Below are 22,646 nucleotides of genomic sequence, written 5' to 3' on the forward strand. Positions count from 1 at the left end.
CGATCCTGCAGTACATTGATATTAAATTCTAAAAAGACATTAGAATGTGTATTCATTGTCAAAAGTAGTGTTAAAATTATCATTTATGGGATCACTAGTACTGGAATGATTTAATAGTACTAGGGGTCAGATTTATCTCCCCTTAATGTATTTGATTGTATCAAAATCAAGAGTTATCCGTCCTTAATTTAAACTGTAACCCAGCCTGGTCTGAAATGTACCACTTGGGTACTAACCTTAATTCTCAGTGGCTACACCTTTAACTCTGTCTGGTGGTGAACTCTTCAAGGATGACCAGAGTTTCACTGGACCCTGGAAAATAACGCTCAGATCCTCGGAACGCACAAAACGATCACGACCCTAAGTTTGTATTGTAACACTGTTTACCTCGGCTGGCTGTACATCTCTTCAACGTCATGCTGAGTTTTCTTTTCATAACAGTGTCTTCACCGTCTGGGCGTCAGGGTAGACCTGAAATCAATTGCACCTTTAATTTGACAGGAAATTAACAAATAAAGAAAACCCACTGGTAATTTTTCTTATAAACAAAAAAAAAATTATTATTCACTGAAAGTTACAAAACTCTGAACGTTCATAAGTTTATGACTCTTAATACAAATAGTCTGGAGTTGGCGGCTTCCATTAGTAAAATCGAGGTTTGTCTCTTCACAGTGTATATTCAGGGGCTTAGAATAGAGTGATACTTTAGTCAGGGATTTCTCTCTGACTGGTGTGAATACCCCAGGCGGTTGGCAGTGGTGTTCGAGGCTATTTTTGCCTTTCATTATATTGAGAATCAGGTGGCCTCTAATCCTTAGAATTTTATTTCACAATTCTCAGAAAACCAATCTCAGGCCGTATTTTTAATTCTCAAGTTCTTCTTCTTCCTTAAATCTGTATCTCTTAACAGGAAGTCCATTGCCTTTAATCTCCATTGGGTCTCTACCTTTCACCATCACTCACGTAAGAGGGTTCCTCCTCTTCTTCCTTCATTTGAATAACCAAGGTTTTCCCAAATGCTATTTTGTATGAATAAAAAAAGTAAATAATTTTAATGATAATAATTTAATCAAATTCCTGAACAATAATTAATAGACGCTTGAATTAGTATCTACAATTTTGTTTTTCCTTATTTAAATGTCTCATAATATCTGGCTTATATTTCGGGTAACCCGCCAATAAATTATGACTACACATAAATTTAGTTAACTGCTTTTCTTAACAAGGGTTGCGTTATTCAGATGGAACTTATTAAATAACTCCAAAGGCGCCTTTTCTAGCATTTTTTCGAGATATCTTTATATTCCAGACGTTAACGTTTTCAGCTAGTGTTTTTGTAATGACCGTTTATATCAACAGAAATTATCACGATAGAAAGCAGTTTTTCTTTATCAATATCCACAAATAAGAGTGTGTGTGTGTGTGTGTGTATTACATAATTACCATAACAACCTTTCTTAACAATGCTTTTTATTTCCATAATCATCAGCAGTATCACTACCATCATCACCAATATCATTACCACCATCATGATCATCGGCATTATACTTACGTCTAATGACACTGTCACAAAATGTATGTAGAGTGGCAGTTCTGCAAAGATGCATTCATCGTTGATCGTATCATAATCGAGAGTTATCTGTCCCTAGTTTCTTTTGTTGTTAATTTTTTAAGGGAGCTATTATATATTTATCAAGAAATGATTTTCAATTTTTAATATATATATATATTAGTCATAACTTAACAAAGGTTGGAGGTACTCAAAGATAAGAGTCAATGGGTGTCAAGTGAGACAATACCATGATGATCAGTGAAAGTAGAAATTAGATGAGTTAATTTATTTTAGAGGACGGATAATCAATAACCCGTTTACGTTCGACTTGAAAATGACGCATCTATCGCATTGTATTCAATAGACGAGCAGTTCTGGAACTCTACTAATAGAATGTATTATTAACTTTAGGCATATATTGAGAGTAAGGGAAATGGCGGAAAGCGATTGTAGCTAGTTGGGGGCTTGTCCTGAATGCCTTACAATGAGGAATCATAGAGTGAAACTCAGTCTAGCATGAAAATACTATGAAAATATAGAGCAGAGATAGGCTAGTAACGTGTCTTCTATAAGAAAGAATTAGCAGAGAGAAGTAAAGCAAATCGCTTACCAGATTTGAGATAAATGATGAATATCAAGAAGATAGTTTGGCCCAGAATTATACTATTAGCTTCAATGACTACTCTTGTAAGCCTATCAGGGAAAATGGATTTAATAGTTGATAGGATTTAATAGTTGAGAAGATGTTGTGGTTGAGATGATTTAATAAGGATTTCAAATGATATTTCCAGGTATTCCATAGCTGTTAATCTTTATGCAATACCCTATCAAATACCTTTGCTATGTCAAGAGCTATTGTTCTAGAAGTTCATATCCTCTTGATTCATTGGTCATGTGTGAAATAACATTTAGGAAATCAGCTGTAGATCTAGGAGAATGGAAAGCATATCGCATGTCAGTGAATAGATTGTTTTTGTTGAGGTGATTGACCAAATCACAAATTCAAGCAACTTACTCATGATGCACAGGAGACTGATTGTTCTGTACTGATAGGCATATGATCAATCTCTAGTATTTTTAAATTCGGTGTAGACAGACAAAGTTTTCTATGGTGTTGGGAAGCATTTCTCATTAAGACTATGTTTAAACAGCTTTGCAAGAACGGGAGCTAGTTCTGGTTGAAACGTTTTTTATGCTGTTGTTAGAGCCAGTTGCTTTACGTAAACCAAGGTTCTTAATAAGTTTGACAACATCACGGACAGATATATGGATGTTGAACAGCATATTTTCAGTCGTGGAACGAAATTTGATAAGTAGGCGACCCTGATCGCAAAGGGTGGAATCTGATGCAAAATTCTTAATAAAAATTTTGTCTTTGTCAGATGCTGATGAAATTACCTCAGATCTATTGATGATGGTTGAGATACAAGACATGCACTTGTTCAGAACACTCGTGGGAACCAAAACGTTGCCTATCTACTTTAGACTTGACTTTCTTGCATTTTTTATTAACCTTTTGCGGTAACTGCTGGCAGTCCTAAAGGTTACTTTAATTTCATAACATCTATTTCGTTGAAAGCAATGGAAAAAGTAATTTCTGTGTTTGATGGCAGAGACGCATCCTGGGGTGAACAATGGCTGGCCGCTTAGCTTTTGTTGTAATTTCTTGGAGGGTATGTAGCCGACGTTTAACCAGTCAATCTAATCTGATACTATAGAGGACATATTCTTTTAAAACATGCAGAAGTATTTGAGATATAACCGTTCGGAAGCTATCCCAGTCAGCCCTAGAGTATCGCAACACAATGGGGAGGGACATCTAAGGAGTTATAGCATTTTGTTTTTATTTTAATGGAGACAATTGAGTGTTCAGAAAATTCTACTGGGGACAGAATGGAGATTGAGCACAGTTCAGGACAAGTTGAAAGAAAAAAGTATAGGAGTCTTGGAAATTGTCCGTTAGCGTCGGACATATGGGTGAGTTTATTAACAATTTGGGTTAGATCATAAACAAGGAAAAATCATGACAGTGTCTTCTCTCATCATCTGATTTGTTTTAATAGTGAATTCAACATTGTGAACATTAAAGTTTCCATAGACGTGAATGTTGGCCGAGAGATGAGCAGACAAAATGTGGTATTTTTTTCAGAAATATTTTCAAAAATATTAATTCCATCATTGCAGGAAATATGAACGCGGTGCTGTAAGTGCTCCTCAGAAGCATATATAGGGCAATTTATGATCTTTTAAAATGTTTATACCACTCGAAAAGCTATCTCTAATGTAGGCATATATCAAATGACCATGACGATATTGAGGGTCAGATTTTGATGTCAAATTTGAATATCCTTTAATTGTAAACTCATCTAGGTATAATGCCAGTTTTGCATAAAGAACAACAGATCATATTTGTTCTCCTGTATTTGTATTTCAACCTCTGAAAGATTGAAACGTAGACTGCTGATGTTGGAGAGACAGAGACCTAGTAGTGGGCGTCTACGTTGGAAGTTGAGGTTCTGATATTGTTTCTTGAGACTTATCATGATAAGCATAGGGATATGTAGACGAGGCCGGTAGAATTGTTTTTAGTAGGGTAGATTGAGAAAAAGAGGGGAAAAGAGAGATGTAGGATTTTGAAGAGCATGAAAAAAAAACTGTAACAATTCTCATAAATATGGAATTGAGAGGCCCGACCAGATGCTCTGCATGGTTCAGATTCCATTCACCAAATGGCAATACTGCAACCACAGTATTTTACGACTTCTGATAGGACAGTCTCCTTGGGACTTAATCCAAGGTTCGGATCACCTGTCCAGAAAAAAAAACTGATGACCTCGTATACAGCTTTGTCAGAAAGCTCATTCACAGTTTATATGAGGATTTAGGGACAAAATAAGGGAAGCAAGAGTTTGGCGATGCCGTAAATGCGTCTACAATATATTTTCTACTCTCCATTAAACAACGAACTAAGTATTGTACTTAGTACAATTTACTTTTTTTCTAATGGGAAATGGCGACTCCTGTAGGATAATGATAAAGGATGGGTAACGGAATCATTATATTTTCATGTAAATTTGATGATCTTGTATATAGCTTTTACATTTCCCTTTGTTCTTTAAATTTTCCCCCATTTTCTACTTTGTCCTATTTTAGGATTTGAGACCTGAAAAAGTATTGCATTCAAATACAGCATTTTCGTTAATTTAAGAGGCGGCTTTCGAATTTGTGAAGGCGACTCTTAGCTGAAAAGTAATTTTCGGATTATGGGAAAGGCAGAACATTTACGAGGAAATCTAAAAACAAAAAATCAGTATTAACATGAGGCAGAAATGTGTGAAGAAATAGAGAGACAGGACTCAGAGAGAGAGAGAGAGACAGACAGACAGACAGACAGACAGAACGACAGACAGAGATACAGACAGACAGAGATATTAAAATGTAAGCTATTTATTCCATAAATATTATGAGAAAGAAGAGCAGGAAGGTGAGTGAAAGAGGGTTAGGATTCCGGACAGTAACTATGTAAGAGATGAATAACATAACTGATTAAATGGCAAAAAAAAATTTCCAGGTGATTAATTTGCATAATAATTTGATAAACACTCTCAAATAAATTAATATTCTGTACGATTCATTTCTAATTTTGATCCATGGTCAAATTATTGAAGATTGTTAGTGCAGAAATCCATTTTCTTTTTCTGTTTTTAGGCCTGATACCGATTCAAAGGTTACAAATGAAGTTACAAAGGCAGAAAGTCTTTTCAGAAAAGATTGTAAAGTGAATCCAGAGCAATATCAAGTGGTAAGCATATCATAAGTAATGAACAATTTTGTTTTAGAGACGTGAAATTTGAATTAAAAGAAATTATTGCTAAATATCTTTATTATACCATAATATTAGGAAGGAAAACATGTGTATACTTTGATGAGTCACTTAGTAAATAGACGAATGAATAAATTAATTGTTGTTATGAAGAAAAGGGGGCATTACAAACGCAGTCGAATAGAAACGCCGAAAAAAAAGTAAAAATCAGTTAGTGAGTAAAATAAGAAAAGATGGTTTGAAAACAAAAAAAACACGTAACAGCTGACCTGCCTTATCAACTCATGAAACGAAGCGAATTAAATGAAATAAAATAGAAAAAGATTAAGCGATGATAATACTAAATGAATGGGTAAAAAACAAAATTAAAAAGAATAGAAATATAAAAGAAACTGTGAGTTAACGATAATTTTGTTTTATATTGAAATCTACACTATAAAGTAAAAACGATACTTATGCAGTTTTCTTATCGCCGATTTTTTAACCTTCACGACGTTTCTGGACAGATATCGAGAAAAACCGAGATATGCCGAACCGCTTAGTCAATTTAATTCAAGTTAGCAGACGCTACAAAAAATCCTATAATATTTTTTATTCGATTATTTTCTGTCAAAGTTCACACATTATCAAAGTTCTTTTTTGCCAAAGTTTCCAGTTAATTCAGATAATGAATCTATAAACTGTGTTGGTCCTACTACACACGCGACAACGAACCACGCCGAGAGAACGTAGAGGGAAAGCAAAGGAACAGAATCGAATGTGGACCAATAGGGAACTATTAGAAAGCTACCTGACAGTTCATGTAGAGGCAGAAATTCAAAGATCCTTTCGCCTGCATAATGAACTAGGTAGCTCAATATCACCCTCAGCTTGCTTCCACTTTCTCTACACCCTCTTCTCTACCTTCGCGACTATCGTCTGCTCTTGCAGCAAAAGAAAATTTGTCAACCACCCGTCTCTCTACATTAAAAAATCATTAAAAATAATACAGAAAATATACATGACCACTAACAAAAAATAATAACTAACAAAAAATAATAACTAACAAGAAAAAAATTCATAACAATGTCTCCCCCTACAGAAAAACAACAACAATGCCGCTCAAACAACAATAAATAACAAAAAATTAAATAAAACGGTTTCATAAAAAGACATGTACGAAAATGTTTTCTTCGTATCTTGTTCAAATTCTTTTACTTTGTTTTTGTTTGCTTGTAAAAATAAAAGTTTAACATTAGCAGTGGTATTTTAATTATTATCTCTCTAAGATATATTAGCAACTATTTCGCGTTATTTGGGTTTTTGTCTTCACCGAGTTTCTGCATTGGCATATCCCGATTTTCTCGATAGGAAAATCGGGATATGAATAGGAAAACTTCCTCCAACTTTATTGCGGCTGCTTGTAGCCATCGCCTTAAACGTGGAATTTCTAGACAAAGGTCTTCTACAGATACTCATCATACACAACTGTGAGCTTGGTAATAGACTTCTGTATTTCTTCCTCGCAGGCACAAATAATATGATCTGGCTGGACAGCAGGAGAGGTCAACAAAATGTCATTCACTGCCTATATTCTGGTAGCTGTTTCAACTGCACCGTCGCTGATATGTACATATCTGATTACTGTTGGCATTTGATCTGCATGCGAAACGTCTGGTGTGCTATCAAAAAGTATACCAAAGTACTTTGCATTTTTGGTGTCAGCAACGAGTTTTCCTATCACATGTTTTTCCAAAAGAGAAATAATCTCGTTCTGTTTTTCAGGTGATATATATGAACACATTACCTGACTGTCTGCGCTTTGCCTGGCTGAAAAATTTGGGAGAGGGTGAAATTTTGTCACTGGATAATGCTAAGGAAAATCGAAACGTAACTCCGTATAAACAAAATACGGAATAGGAAATCAAACCAAATTACTGGAAGTTGAGAAACAAATAAAACACAACAAATAAATGAATTAAATTAATAAACTAAAGATCTCATTAATTTAGAATCAGGTCCGGTTTCAAAATAGTTCAATTTTATCGATTTTCACCGTAATTTAAAACAGAAATACGAAAATAGGGGCCTCAAAAATTTCATAAACACCGGAAGAGGATTTATCTAAAAATATTATGAGACAGATTACATTGTGGGATATCGTGATAACAGGAGGAAAACATGTTCAAATACGTATTAACCTTGTATTTCTTTCAATAAGTCTGACGAGATGCCAACTTCGAAAATATTTTAGCAATATGAAGTTTAAAATTGTCTAGTTGATGTCGAAACAATTGTAGCATTTGAAAAAAAAATACAAATATGATGTAATCTTTTCCCTTGTTGTTTTCGTTTTTGCCAGTATATATATATGCTCGATCACAGAAATGTTAATCATATTGCTTAATATTGTAGTCAATTTACTTGGCTTAATTTTATTTATATTGGCTAATATATTTTAATATATTAAACCTTTGGAAAAAGTTCTCCAATATATATATATATATATATATATATATATATATATATATATATATATATATATATATATATATATATATATATAAGGGGGTGGTCACCAACAATGTGTATTTTTAAAAAAAAATAAATAAATAAAAGAAAGATAAATAAAAACACAAGCAGAAAGAGAGAGTGAGAGAGAGAAACATAAGGCAGTAGTGGCCACAGCTTAATAAAACAGTAATAAAAATTGAACATTCCAATGAAAAGAAGATTCACTTACACGTTTCCATCTCTTGCAAATGAACTACGAAAATGCTCTTTTTACATCTCCAACTCATCTTGAATATATTCTAAGCATTTTAAATAATTTCTGAAGAGGACGCTTCATAGAACGTCTGAAACGCGTTAAAAACGATTTCAATGATTTAAAAACATTATTACCATGATCTAAACATAATTTTCAATGAAAAACCAAGACACGGAATAATAAAATAATGTTAAAAAATACAAATTGTTTGTGACCACCCCCTTATTTAAATATACATCTTTCTCTCGTTTGAATTTCTCAACCCATTATATATATATATATATATATATATATATATATATATATATATATATATATATATATATATATATATATATATATATTAAATCTCCCAACCAGTAGCAATCATCATTTCCTGCTCTAATGATTGCGAAAACATAAAACACGAGTGTCTGTAGATGTAAAAATAATTATTTATAATTATTTAGCCCCTTTAAGAAGAAATTTCCTAAATTTCCGCATTGGATGGAAAATAAAGGCGGTCGGGTGGCCTTGTGTGAGATCACGAATTGTGATTGTTTGATCAATGTTGATTGAAGAAACGTTGTGCCTGGCATTTAGATGTTGTAAATTTTCCTGATTTTTCATAGCAGTTGATGGTGGCTGAGAGATAATATCCCTAGCAAATTCCAAAAGTAGCTTTGTAGCTGTGTTCGAATCTCTCAACCACTAGCAATCGTCACTTCTTTTATTGATGCTTGCGAAAGCATGAAACACTAATAATTCTCTTTCTCTCTCTTTATCTCTCTTTATCTCTCTCTCTCTCTCTCTCTATATATATATATATATATATATATATATATATAGTATAAAATTTGTTTTAAAAATATGTAGAAATTAAGCTACACAAAATTTTCATGTTTCATCCACGTAAAGATTTCTCAGGATATTGCATGGAATTTATGTTGTTATGCGTTTTTATATATTCATGTGGTGTTAGTTTGCTAGTTAGTCAATCAGATTCTTTGTTATCATGCACCCATTTATCGCAGTCAATGGTTGCGAGTTTATCAAGCGATGTTCATTTGACTTGTAAGTCACCGATTACTTTGCTTTTTTTAGGGAATATAGCAATCTTTTCTTTATGTGTTAGAAGTTGACCTAGTTTTAATCTGAATTTATTCATATATATATATATATATATATATATATATATATATATATATATATATATATATATTGTATTTAGTTAGCATATTTCATTTAAGCAAACATTGGTAAAAATAGCAAAAATTTACTACTTAGTTGTACCTATATTTTATTTTCGTTCTAGTGTCAAAATCATTAAAAATGATTGCATGTTTCATGTATATCAAGAACGTTTTCGATTCTTCGTCAAATAATCATCAGGTGAAAAAGCAAATAAACAAGAATGATTGAGAAGAGAATTTCAAAAGGTAACTGAGAAATGAATGCGTGAGGTCATTTATATGAAAGAGAACATTTTCACACTGTTCCAGTAAATACGTTAACAATTTAAATTCCGTGATGCTATAATTAGCATCACAGGATAAAATTGTATTACGTTAAGCATTCTAGAATATCATTACTGGTTTAATAGGCAATAATGTTAAGGTTTCAGGGATATTATAAGGATATAATTAAACAGAGATTTCTATCATTTTTTTACAATGTTTGCTTACATATATCTCTATATAAATAAAATGAAGTCATTTCTTCCCCTCTGAGTTTAACCTTAATAGGATTAAAACTCAAGACAATTCATGCAAATGTAATGTTCACAAACTGCAGCACATTATCTGAGGTGTGCTCCTCGATAAGCGTACATTCCTATATCGATAACCGTACATACCCGGTGCGAGTTCTCTGCCAAAACCTGTAAGAATCAATGGAAGTGGTAAAATCTTTTCTCCACACTACATTCATACTCCCCATGCGACCACTTAACACCGTTGCGGATACGTCCACAGGGGAATTTGGGAGGAAACACCGGTTTGAGTTCTTAGTTGCTTAAAAAAATGGAATGGCATTTTACAGTCGGGTGAAACGCAACTTTCGATTACATCTATTACATGGGTTACTTATACCATTTCTTCTATTTCTTCTTTTTTTCTCCTTTTTTTTTGGGGGGGGGCTTCGATTCGAAGGGTTACTTAAACGAAACGAACTAACTTTGGATTCAAGGTTTTACAACAAACTATAACAGTCAGCCGCTAGCGTTCTTCAAATGTTCAAACGATTACTCGATATATATTTATTTACTGTATTTTTCCTTCTATTATGTTTTCCGTGATTTTATACGTGATACTAGGGGGAGAGCTGACTTCTTATTTTCGGATTAGTTCCTCATTCATTATTTATTTCTATACATTGAATTTCTGGTAGTTTCATAAGCCCAATTACTATTACGCTAGCGATATGGAACCAGGCGTTTGCCATAAGTGTTTGCCTTATTCTCATCTTCCGCGTTTCGCATTCGAGCCCAGCTACCGCGACTAGATTTTTTTCAGTCGCCCGGGCACTCCCTGCTATTTTGATTGAAAGAACAGTTGTTTTTGATTTATTGGAGGGGGCTCATCAGCGCACGAGCAACGCCAGCCACCACCCGATAGTCTATTATATAAAGAAGAGATATCCGTGTGTTAGTATGTCTCTGTATTTGTATGTCTGCTGAAAACTTTTGTCATCCAAATCGGACCGGCACGAAACTAGCACAATCTTAAAGAGCAATGCCCTAGGTACATAACATGTAAAAATTATAAAAATAAAATATTTATTCTGTGGAGGTAAACTGAACCACTCTTTGAAAGAGGTCCGTTTTTCGCGTCACTTTCTTCGCAAGTCACGCACGCGTATTAAACTATGTTCAAAACGCTTGTTTTGCAATGTTATAAGACCTCATGGCCTTGTTGGCAAAAGCGTATTAAACTATGTTCAAAACACTTGTTTTGCAATGTTATAAGACCTATGGCCTTGTTGGCAAAAGCATTTGCTCCTAAAATTTTTGCCTTCTTCCCCTCTTTCGCGTTCTACGTTCAAGTCCGGCCACCTAGACTCATGTTTTTTTTATGGTCGCACGGGCACTTCCTACTATTTTGATTGAAATAAAAGTTGTTTTGATTTCTTTGGGTTTTTTTTTTCGGTGTGTGCGGGGTGTTTTTTTCCAGCGCACGGACAACGCCTAGCACCTATTCGCTAATTGTTTCTAAAACAGGGTGAGAAAAATAAATAAAATCTCAAGACAAGCAATAGACCGAACTCGACGTTAATTTCAGCATAGAAATACAAATATTTTTTTTTTCGATTTTACAGAATATTCCATTTCTTTTTTTTTTTCTTCTTTGTTTCAGAGTTCGGCAACGTTGATCGATTGTGTGGTGAACAGTTCTTGTAAATATTCGGAATTGGTTTCGGGAAAATGCGGTAAGATTTTATTGCATCAACTCTACGAAAGATATTTAGGTACTCGTTAAAATAGAGTGGACAGATCAACGTTTTAAATATTTCGCTTTAAGCAAAAGCCCTATTACGTACTTAATCGTCATGTCGAAAAAAGTAATACATCTAAAATTACAAAAAGATCATCGAGAAGAATTGCTATTGTGTTTTAGTAAAAGGGAAAAGTCTATCGCTGTATAGACAACAAATATTGCACACAATGAAAAAGTAATCTAAAATATTCGTTCCGAGTTATGTCCCCTCTGTATGAACTTGCAGAATAAGATGTTGACGAACATCGCGTCGAGAGTCGCCAAAATTGATTACAAGAAAAGAAGTCTAACATTTAAATAACAGCTTTATTGGTCATCTTCGTTAGTAAGAAGAGAGAAAAAGGGTTAGGCATGGAAAGTATTCCTGTGTGGAGCGTAGACCAAAGATTAGATAGGCCTGTTGAAAGAGACAAAGTTCATGAATGTTTGTGTCTAAAATAATAGTGGAAATGTGCCTGACGAAAGACTAGAGACAGTACTGTAAAGTGAGAAAGAAAGTTTGTATTTGTACCGCATTGAAGGCCATATTTGTAGATAGCCATGTTCGCTTGTTTGTATTCACGTCTTAGTCAAACCTCGAGCTCAAAGGATGGGTGGGTTTTGTTGAGTTCCAAGACAGAAGTTGGTGACGACAGGTCCGTTCCATTTGGAGTTGTTGTTAATCTAGGAAGAGAGAAAGGGGGGCGGTTTATCCTTTTAGAAACTCTGTCATATGACTGAGAGATGGCTTCTGATTGGACAAACCAGAAAAGAAGTGTATTCAAAATCTCCAGTCGCGAGAATTCACCCTTGCTTTTGTTTGTTTTAATTTTATCTGCTACAAACTCCTCACTGTTTATTTTAAAACGTCAAAAACTTCGATTTTATTCAATTTTCCGTAAAAATTGCTTTCAACAATAAATAACATTTAATCAGAAATAATTTTCTACCTAATGCATTTTTGTAAATTTTGTATATATGTTACTATTTTCGACATGACAATTAAATATGTAATATTATTTTTGCTTAAAACGACTTATTTTAAAACAATCTGTCGACTCTATCTTAACAAGCACCGAAATTTATTGCTTATGGGAGAAAACTAGAATGGTCAGAGTTATCTGTAATTATATTTCCTTGCGTTAGAAAAGAACTAGGAAAATTAAAGACGGAAAAGTTAACGAATCTTCAATTAGGATACATGTTGAAGTTGAGCCAGAGCCAATAAAAATAATCAGGTTTCTGTGAGTTGGAAGAGAAGTAGGAATGGGATAAGACTATGTAGCTGGGCTATGTAGAGTTTCTTGTTGACCGTGGCATTCCTTTCAAGAATGCCCCCATAATCTAAACAAATGCTGATTATGGTCTTCGGTGGGTGGAGGCCAGGCTTGGCTCCAGGCTTTGGCATATATCCTTGAACCACCCACTTATTTATGTGCTTGATATTTATATAAAGGCACCATTTCTCATATCCTGTGATGAATCGGTATAAAAAGCATTAAAAAAGTGTTGCTTGATGGCGAACGAAATGTTGAGAAATAATTATTTGTTCATTTCGCTAAGATCGTGAAGCACCCAGACTTTCAATTTTTCTAAAAATCGCATTGAATGAAGATGATCGAGAATCGCAGTTCATTTTTTTTTTTTTTTTTTGCCGATTCATGTCTTGTTTGGTGACCGCCTTCTTTCAAAAGTGCCTTGTAGACACTGTTTGTGAATTTCAGAAGATCTTCCGCTGCGGGGTTTTCGTCGACGTCAAAATCACCATTTTAAAATTTGCAAACCATTTTCGTGCTATATACTCACCTATGACACCTTCTTCTAATCTGCAAATGTCCCGGACTGCATCAGCCGCCTTTTGACCTCGATGAAAACGAAGAAGAGCAAGTGTTAAAATTCTTGATTTTTACCTCCTGGATATACCATTTCTAAGCTTAAAATGTAATAAAAAATTAAATTAGACAAATAGATGAAAAACACAGTTTTCTATTACAGGAAAAACTTTATTAAATAAATATTATATATTTTGTTAAAAACAAATAGTCGTTGTAAAAATAGAAATTGTAAAAACACTACGACATTATTCCCCAACCCAATATGTACGCATATATATATATATATATATATATATATATATATATATATATATATATATATAACGGGATCTGTGGAAATTCCACAGGGACTCATTCATATGTAATATATTGATGTTTGCACTCTACAGATGTTTAGCGTAAATGGAGACGCTCTCATATTATTGTAGCTCTTTTGTTAAAACTGCAAAAGAGAAAGCAGGACCGCACTCCTTTTTTATCGATCAAGTGTTCGCCGATGGACGATAATCGTCCATCGGCCAACACTTGGTCTTGCTTTCTCTCCGGAGTGTTTTTCTGTTGTGTACCGAGGACGTACAAAGTTCCACCTGTCTGTCCTCGAAGCACTTGCCATCATTTCCAGGCCCCCTACTTTGTGCAAGCAGAGAAACCTCCGGCTTCAATTAGAATTATTTGGGTAGTCACAGTTTTTTTTAACCTCCTCTCCGCTCTTACTCCATTCCACTACCAAATATTCTAAAAAATAATTTTCAGACTTATACGCTTGAAAAGTTAGTCTGAACGAAAAGCGCTTCGGGTGTATTTTAACGATCTTGTTCTTAATTGACTTATTTATTTTATTGAATTGTACATTTGTTACATGTAACTTCCCCCAATTTTTTTCTCACCTCGTTTTCCATCTTATTTTAGTCGATTGAATTTCAGCTATGGTTCACTTCTTTATAATATATATATATATATATATATATATATATATATATATATATATATATATATATATATATATATGCATGTTTCGAGGCCCTACATCTCCTCAGAGTTTTAAAAAACAAGTGTTGACTTGTTAGATACAAATAGCGTCACGTGTTTGCTACTGAGATTTTAAAGGAGTTTTACACCAAGGAGCTTGTACGCACCATGTAGGAGTCTAAGTGAATCTCCTCGAGTTTTTCTCTTCGTCGACTAATTTTTAGAAAATAAAGTAATAAAGAATTAATAGTAGCATATTTTTAATAAAGAGATAATCTTGGTCTCTCTCCATGTGAAAGAATCTCCCTCCCTAATAAAGCCTATAAAACAGCCAGCATGTTTTCTAGTGTCTCCATGCATGAGTTGTCACCTAAATGTAACAGCTACAAGACGATGCAGGAAACGGCCATATGGAAAAAGCAACGATCAAGAATGGAGACCAGACACACGTATATAAAACAAAGAGATATTTTATTTAATTGAATTAAATTTTGATGATTCACCGACGATAATCCATGAGTGCAGTGAGTTAAAAACGCACACAATACGCGTGTGTATTTTTAAAAAAAAACTATGTGCTCCCATGTGTTCCCCTTCGTGTCACTTCCTTTAACGTTGCATCGTTTTAAAGATTTCTTCATGAAAATTTTACATTAAAAACAGAATCAAATATTAACTCTATAAAATATTAAGTTTGAAAATAAAACATAAATTAACAATTTGGCCTTCGGGTCAAGATCAAAGTGTACTATCTGTTCTTCAGATGCTGCATGATGTTTCTTGTTCTCTGTCTGTGGAGGAAAATCCTTCAGGACAGAGACAATTTTTATTTTTGTTCCTTTTCTCCACATTACACATTAAAAAATGACCCTGGTGTCTAACTCTGTCCCGTGGGGAGGTATTGTAAATAGGAACAATAAAAATAATATATAAATTTAAAAAGTTTTTTTTATTGCATGGCAGCGTTTAATAGTTAATAACAGTTGTATTAAAAGAAAGACACTATAATATATATGATACACTGAACATATTTTGAATTAAATTTTTTATTCATCTTTTGTTTTACGTTTTTTTTCTTATTCTCTTTTTGCTTCCAGAAAAATGTCCTGCTGGTACGAAAGCAATTGTAACCGGGTGTGTGGATTGTCCCGGGGGTACATATTCCGATATGGACCAACGTTATTGCACCAACTGCAAGTCACCCTTAAGCAGTAAGCCCGGATCGAATTCCAGTGGATGTTTAGGTGAGTCAAACACAAACACATATCTTTCATTTTAGTATAAAGTAGCAAGAAAACCTGACGTTGCTCGGGATCAAAGGAGGATCATTACTATCTACTTTTCACTATACTCATAACATCATATTAACTTTTTTTGTTTGTACTGTTTCCTGTTTATTCGCATTTGGCCCGGAAGAATATAAAATGTTGAAAAACTCTCTTTTAACGTAAACGTAAGAAATAAATAGAGATCCAGACAAGTACATGAAAAGAAAGTATAAAGCGAAGGAAAAAAAGGGAATCCTTCCTAATACTTGTCAAAAACTAATGGCGGGGGGAGGGATCCAAAAATGTAAAGGCGAACATATGTGTAAGCAAATAAGTTCAGCAATACATACATGCATACACACATATAAAAGCAAAACTATATATATATATATATATATATATATATATACTAGCAAAAGTACCCGTCGTTGACTGGGTTCAAAAACAGCCTACAGAAAATGGACTCTGATTTATAAAAGTATGATAGGTTATGAAAAGGAAGGGTTGTAAAGACATAGCTTTCCTAATACTTGTCAAAAACTAATGGCGGGGGGGATCCAAAAATGTAAAGGCGAACATATGTGTAAGCAAATAAGTTCAGCAATGCATACATGCATACACACATATAAAAGCAAAACTATATATATATATATATATATATATATATATATATATATATATATATACTAGCAAAAGTACCCGTCGTTGACTGGGTTCAAAAACAGCCTACAGAAAATGGACTCTGATTTATAAAAGTATGATAGGTTATGAAAAGGAAGGGTTGTAAAGACATAGCTTTCCTAATACTTGTCAAAAACTAATGGCGGGGGGGGATCCAAAAATGTAAAGGCGAACATATGTGTAAGCAAATAAGTTCAGCAATACATACATGCATACACACATATAAAAGCAAAACTATATATATATATATATATATATATATATATATATATATATATACTAGCAAAAGTACCCGTCGTTGACTGGGTTCAAAAACAGCCTACAGAAAATGGACTCTGATTTATAAAAGTATGATAGGTTATGAAAAGGAAGGGTTGTAAAGACATAGCTTTCCTAATACTTGTCAAAACCTAATGGCGGGGGGGGGGATCCAAAAATGTAAAGGCGAACATATGTGTAAGCAAATAAGTTCAGCAATGCATACATGCATACACACATATAAAGGCAAAACTATATATATATATATATATATATATATATATACTAGCAAAAGTACCCGTCGTTGACTGGGTTCAAAAACAGCCTACAGAAAATGGACTCTGATTTATAAAAGTATGATAGGTTATGAAAAGGAAGGGTTGTAAAGACATAGCTTCGAATTTAGGGGTTACAAAACCAATGCAAAATATGATGAAAGTAAAAATAAAATAGATAAACCCCATAATTTGTTATACCATACCTGTTCACACTAAAACACTTATCACAATATTCTATGGATCTACATTAAAAAAACCTTGTTAAACTTTGTGACATATTTCCATTCTATGGAGGTCAGGTACGAACGAACACCCCATAATTTTATTATACCATATTTCTTCAAACTAAAACAATATGAAAAGTCTTTATTAAAGTTTGTGTCTATTTCCATTCTATGGAGGCCAAGCGTGAACGCAGACCCAACAATTTTATTATACCATACCTATTTAAGTTAAAAAATATTTATCAAAGTATTATTATGTATATCTATATCAAAAACTCTTGTAAACGTTTTTTTTTTTAATTTTTTATTTCCATACTTTGTGGACCAAGCTCGAATACAGACTCCACAATTTTAATGAACCACCGTTCTACCAGATCAAACAGACTCATTCCTGTGTCTCGATACATCTTCTATCATTATATGTGATCAGTTTTCTATAATAGTCAACCATATTCGTGACCAGACACACGCACAGACGTCCAGCTTTATATATATATATATATATATATATATATATGTGTGTGTGTGTGTGTGTGTGTGTGTGTGTGTGTGTGTGTGTGTTAATTTAAACTATATTCTCGCCGCGGTTTACGTTGGCCAATGGTTTGTTCCTTGCTAATGAAGTCAGAGATGGTTTCATGACCTAGTTCGAATCTCCCGACCGACGGTAATCGTGACTCTCTGCCCTGATGATTCCCGAAAGCATGAAATAATAGTGCTGGAGGACATTTAAAAATAATTTTATATATATATATATATATATATATATATATATATATATATATATATATATATATATATATATATATTATTTCACTATTGCACTATTATTTCATGCCGAGTATTTATATATATATATATATATATATATATTTTGATGATTCACCGGGTACTTTTGCTAATATATATATATATATATATATATATATATATATATATATATATATATATATATATATATATATATATATATATATATATTAATGTTACCTAAAAACATATATGTAATATATATTGATGGTTTTCCGGTTAAGAATTCAGCTTGCCGTACGGTTATATTAAATAGGTTTAACCTAAAAGCTTTAAAAAGGTTACCTTTTTTGTTTTACACGGTTTATATTTACCTGCCCTCCCTACTATAGACCATTTCAATTTGTTTACAGTTTTATTTTTTCTAAGTTCTCTTACCTAATCACCTACGGCAGTTGAGTTTGCCATATTTTTCTTTTTATTATTCTTATTGATTCCATTATTGCTAATGTTATCTTCATTGTTGTTGCTTTCATCTTTGGTTGTCCTGATTTCATTATCCTTAGTTAACTTGAAGGGTGTTAAGTCGTTACGCCATCTATCTTAAAAATGGAACGCTGTGGATGCTAGGTATGTTTTTAGTACACGCCTGAGCTCCCATCTCTGCCCCCTAGTCAATCTTTCACGAGAAACACCCGTCTAGTTGAAACCACTGTCAATAAGTTTCCCCATCCTTTATCTGTGCCTAAATCAAAACGTAGATTCCATGAACGAAGCTTCTTTCTTAGAACTGCACGGCTGTGGAACTCTCTTCCGTTCGGTTGTTTCCCAGCTGACTACAACTTGGTTGTCTTCAAGTCCAACATAAACAAATTCTTGATGAACCGCCACCTTAAGTAATCTAATTTACCAAATGTCCATTACTAACGATTACTATGATATTATACCATACACTCAATAACCCTTATCCTTCAGTGGCTTCCGGGCTTTGATAAGTGGTGACTCCTATGTAAAAAAAACTTCACATTTATATACAATATTAGCAGTTAAACAATTTTCATTAAGTGTGCATTCATCAAGATTTATACCGTTACGCCTTTCTTTTATTAGATTCCTATGTTTCATTATTCCTATTGTTCCCAATTTTAGTTAATGTTGCGTTGTTGGAACTTATTATTGTTTTGGTGAAGTTATTTGAACAGTACGTGACTAAATATGCAGTAATAACATAATTTTGCAAACTTGTTCTAAACGAATAAACTTGTTCTACGTTACCAATTTATTTGAAATTTTCAGACAACCCATTTTTAGAGTCGAGGTATGTTTTTATGTTATTAAAATAAATTTACCTCGCGAATTATTAAAATTAAAATATTAAATAAAATAAATATATTTTTTTAACCGTTACTGCGAATCTGTTCTGTTGATAAAACTGAACTTCCGGTTCGATTCATTTCACAGCCACGAATTGACGAAAGATTTCATTTTCTGTTAACTCGATAAGTAAAAACAAAAACAAAAAAAACATAATTCATTTGTTTATCTTCCAAATTTTTTAATTTACACATTTTTTCTTTATCATATAAGGCCAAAAAAAGTTTTTCGCTTGCTTTTGGAGTTTTTTTTTTGTTTTTCGATATAAGATTGATTGGTAAAGTACAAATTATTTTTGTCCGCGCTATTTTTTAAATCGTATTTTAGCACCCTCCCCACCCCATGTTAAGAATGGCTTTTTAAATATTAACGTTATTATTACAACACGGATCAATAATAAAATAATAACGTTATTTAGAAATCCATTCTTAACATGGGGAGGACGTTTTGTTACTATTCTATACTTTCACCTAACAATTTAATCACCAAAAGATGGTACTTATGCAGAGAAGATACCGTGCTGAAATAACGCTATTAAAAAAACATAATTCATTTGTTTATCTTCCAAATTTTTTAATTTACACATTTTGCTCTTTATTATATGAGGCGAAAAAAGGGGTTGGTCACTTGCTTTTTGAGTTTTTTTTTTTTTCGATATAAGATTGATTGGTAAAGTACAGTTTTTTTGTTTTGTTTTTTGGACTTGGAAATACGATTTAAAAAATAATACGGATCGGTAAGTGCATTAGCACCATAAATTTGTCTAATTCTTAATTTCTTATGTTATCGGGGGGGGGGGAGGTAAATATGAGGAATTACTCCACCCTCGAAAATTCCTTTAAAATTACCACTCCTATAGGTTTTCGTGGTCACTGAAAACGAAAATAACCTTTATAATTAAGGCAAACGAGTAGTTTCCAAGATATGAAGAAATGTTAGTTTAAAAAAGTGAAGGATCACTTTTCCATAATAATTTAACGTAAAATGATTACCCACATTGTGGCCACGATTTTTGGGGTGGAGACTTTCTTTCTACCCTTGTAAAATCCTTTAAAATTACCTGCTTAAATTGGTTAGAGTGGCGGGGGGTCGGCCGCCACCCCCCACCCCCCCACCCCCCCACACACACACAGAAAAATGGCCATCTCTCAGCTGGCCAGAAAGTGGGTGCTCATTCTAAGTTAAATTTAAATTGAAAAGTGATCACCCACTTTTCGAAAAAATAATTTCTTCATATCATGAAAACTTTCTTTTTGCGACAGAAACGGTTTGCAGATTCGTTTTTAGTACACTGAAATCTACAATAAAATATTTCGTTATATACGAACATGAGACGGGCCTTAAAGTAAAATAATACCGGATTTTTGGGGCAGATTTGCCATTTATCCTCAAACCAGGTAATCACTAAAAGGGACTCTTAAAAGTCGTTTCCTGTATCGATCAAAATTTAAAACCACTGATTATATGTCAGCCTACATCACAGTAACATATATTGAGTGAGTTCCTAACAGTATTTTGTATAGTTTTTTAGTTTAAACTCATTTTCCCAAAATTTCCCGTGTTCGATACAGTCTGCCGCCATTTGTATTTTTCAAATATACCGATAAACACTGCATGTTTTTGAACTGATTAAACATTATACACTACATAAAAACACTAAAATCTTATCCAGTTAGGTAGAACATTTACTTTTCTTGCCTTTGATAACATTTATTTGTTATATATTCATTTTTTGACAACTTCTTTGTATCTGTTAATACAAACCCTTTTCATTTAATGTAACGTTTAGTCAGCTCGAAAAACAGTGTTTATCGGTGTATTTGAAAGATACAAATGGTGGCGGACACTGTTGATTATGTTAAGTTTGAGAAAGTGAGTTAAAACTAAAAAACTATACAAAATACTGTCACAAACCCACCGATTATGTCAGCCTATGTCATGGTAACATATTCGGTGGGTTTTTGACACTGTATTGTATAGTTTTTAGTTTTCAACTTAATTTCCTAAACTTAGCGTATTCAACAGTCTGCAACCATTTCTGTTTTTCCAGCCGATTAAACATTTTATCTTACATAAAAACACTAAACAATTATCCAGTTAGGTAGAAATGTAACTTACCTTACCTTTGCTTTCATTTGTTTTTGGACAACTTTTTCGAATCTGTGTATAGTAACCCCCCCCATCACTCAAATATTAATTACTAACTCACATTTTTGTATACAAAAAAGAAAGAAAAAAAAATTAGCGTTTCAACGTTAGTTTTATCCACTGATTGTTGGTCGAGCCCAAGCCATGGTTGACGGTAATCCTGACGATCAGGATCCAATTCTGCAAGAGTATCATTTTTTTCATTGTTTTTTTTTTTTTAGAGAGGATTGCTGTACTAAGAATATAAGAAACATGCATTTTCTCTTTTTATTAGAATTTTCCATTACACCAAATTAAGCCACAGCAACGCGTGGCAGGGTACAGCTAGTATATATATATATATATATATATATATATATATATATATATATATATTTCAGAACACTTGATCCTTACAAAATAATATCCATAGATCCTAAAACTAGAAAACTATGAGAAAAAAGACCCAGCGATTGAATAATAATAATAATAATAATAATAATAATAATAATAATAATAATGAAGCATCCCCCAACGGAACCGTACGTAGAGCAACCCCACAAGTTGAAGCCTCACAAGTAAAAACACCAAAGGCCGAGGACTAACAAAGAACGAAGTCTACCAACATGGAAACCGAGAACAATGAAACAGAACTAACAGAGAATGAAGCAAATGAAATAAACAAAATAATACAGTTGATGAACAAAGAAAAAACAAAGCTCCCATCGTTAAAGAACCAAGAGCAGAAGAAATTAAAAACAGAAACAGAGAATGTTAACAAACTCCTCCCATATATCCCAATAAATACAATCACAGACTTAAACAACCTGATTTACGCAGGCGCCAAAATGATAAGTATAAAACTTAAATCAGAAAAACAACCGGGGACAAGCGGACCGCCAAAACCTGGATGGGAAATAAGACTAGAAACCCAAATACACAAACATAAAAAAGAAACCAAAATGATCAACAGGAAGAAAGCAATGTGGAGAAAACGGAATATTGGAAATGTAACTGTCAGGGAGTGGCTAAACAAGAAACATGAAGAACTCGACCAAAAAATAAAAGCAAAGAAGCGAAATTGAGACGATATAGATATAAAGCTGAACAATGCAAACAAAACAGAACATTTGAAACCAACGAACGGCAATTCTACCAAAATGTGAACGGAGGAAAAACAAAAACAGAACAACCAAATCCGACAGAAACAAAAATCTACTGGAGTAAAATATGGGAAGAGCGACAAGATCACAATAGAAATGCCGAGTGGTTGAAAGACATAAAAGAAGAGTTACAACAAATAGAA

General features: G+C 33.3%; 1 protein-coding gene across 2 annotated transcripts in view; it reads left to right on the plus strand.

Moving 5' to 3' along the window:
• The window catches only part of LOC145266452 (uncharacterized), a 582,076-nt gene that overhangs the window by 543,093 nt on the left and 16,337 nt on the right, over positions 1–22,646 (plus strand). For both annotated transcript variants that reach the window (XM_080122128.1, XM_080122127.1), the window contains exons 44-46: positions 5,261–5,354; positions 11,457–11,529; positions 15,478–15,624. In XM_080122128.1, the coding sequence (XP_079978254.1) occupies positions 5,261–5,354; positions 11,457–11,529; positions 15,478–15,624 (314 nt within the window). The remainder of the gene's footprint in view (positions 1–5,260; positions 5,355–11,456; positions 11,530–15,477; positions 15,625–22,646) is intronic.

Source organism: Euprymna scolopes, chromosome 41 (assembly GCF_053919585.1).
Source record: "Euprymna scolopes isolate OS-2025 chromosome 41, ASM5391958v1, whole genome shotgun sequence".
Taxonomy (NCBI): Eukaryota; Metazoa; Mollusca; class Cephalopoda; order Sepiida; family Sepiolidae; genus Euprymna; species Euprymna scolopes.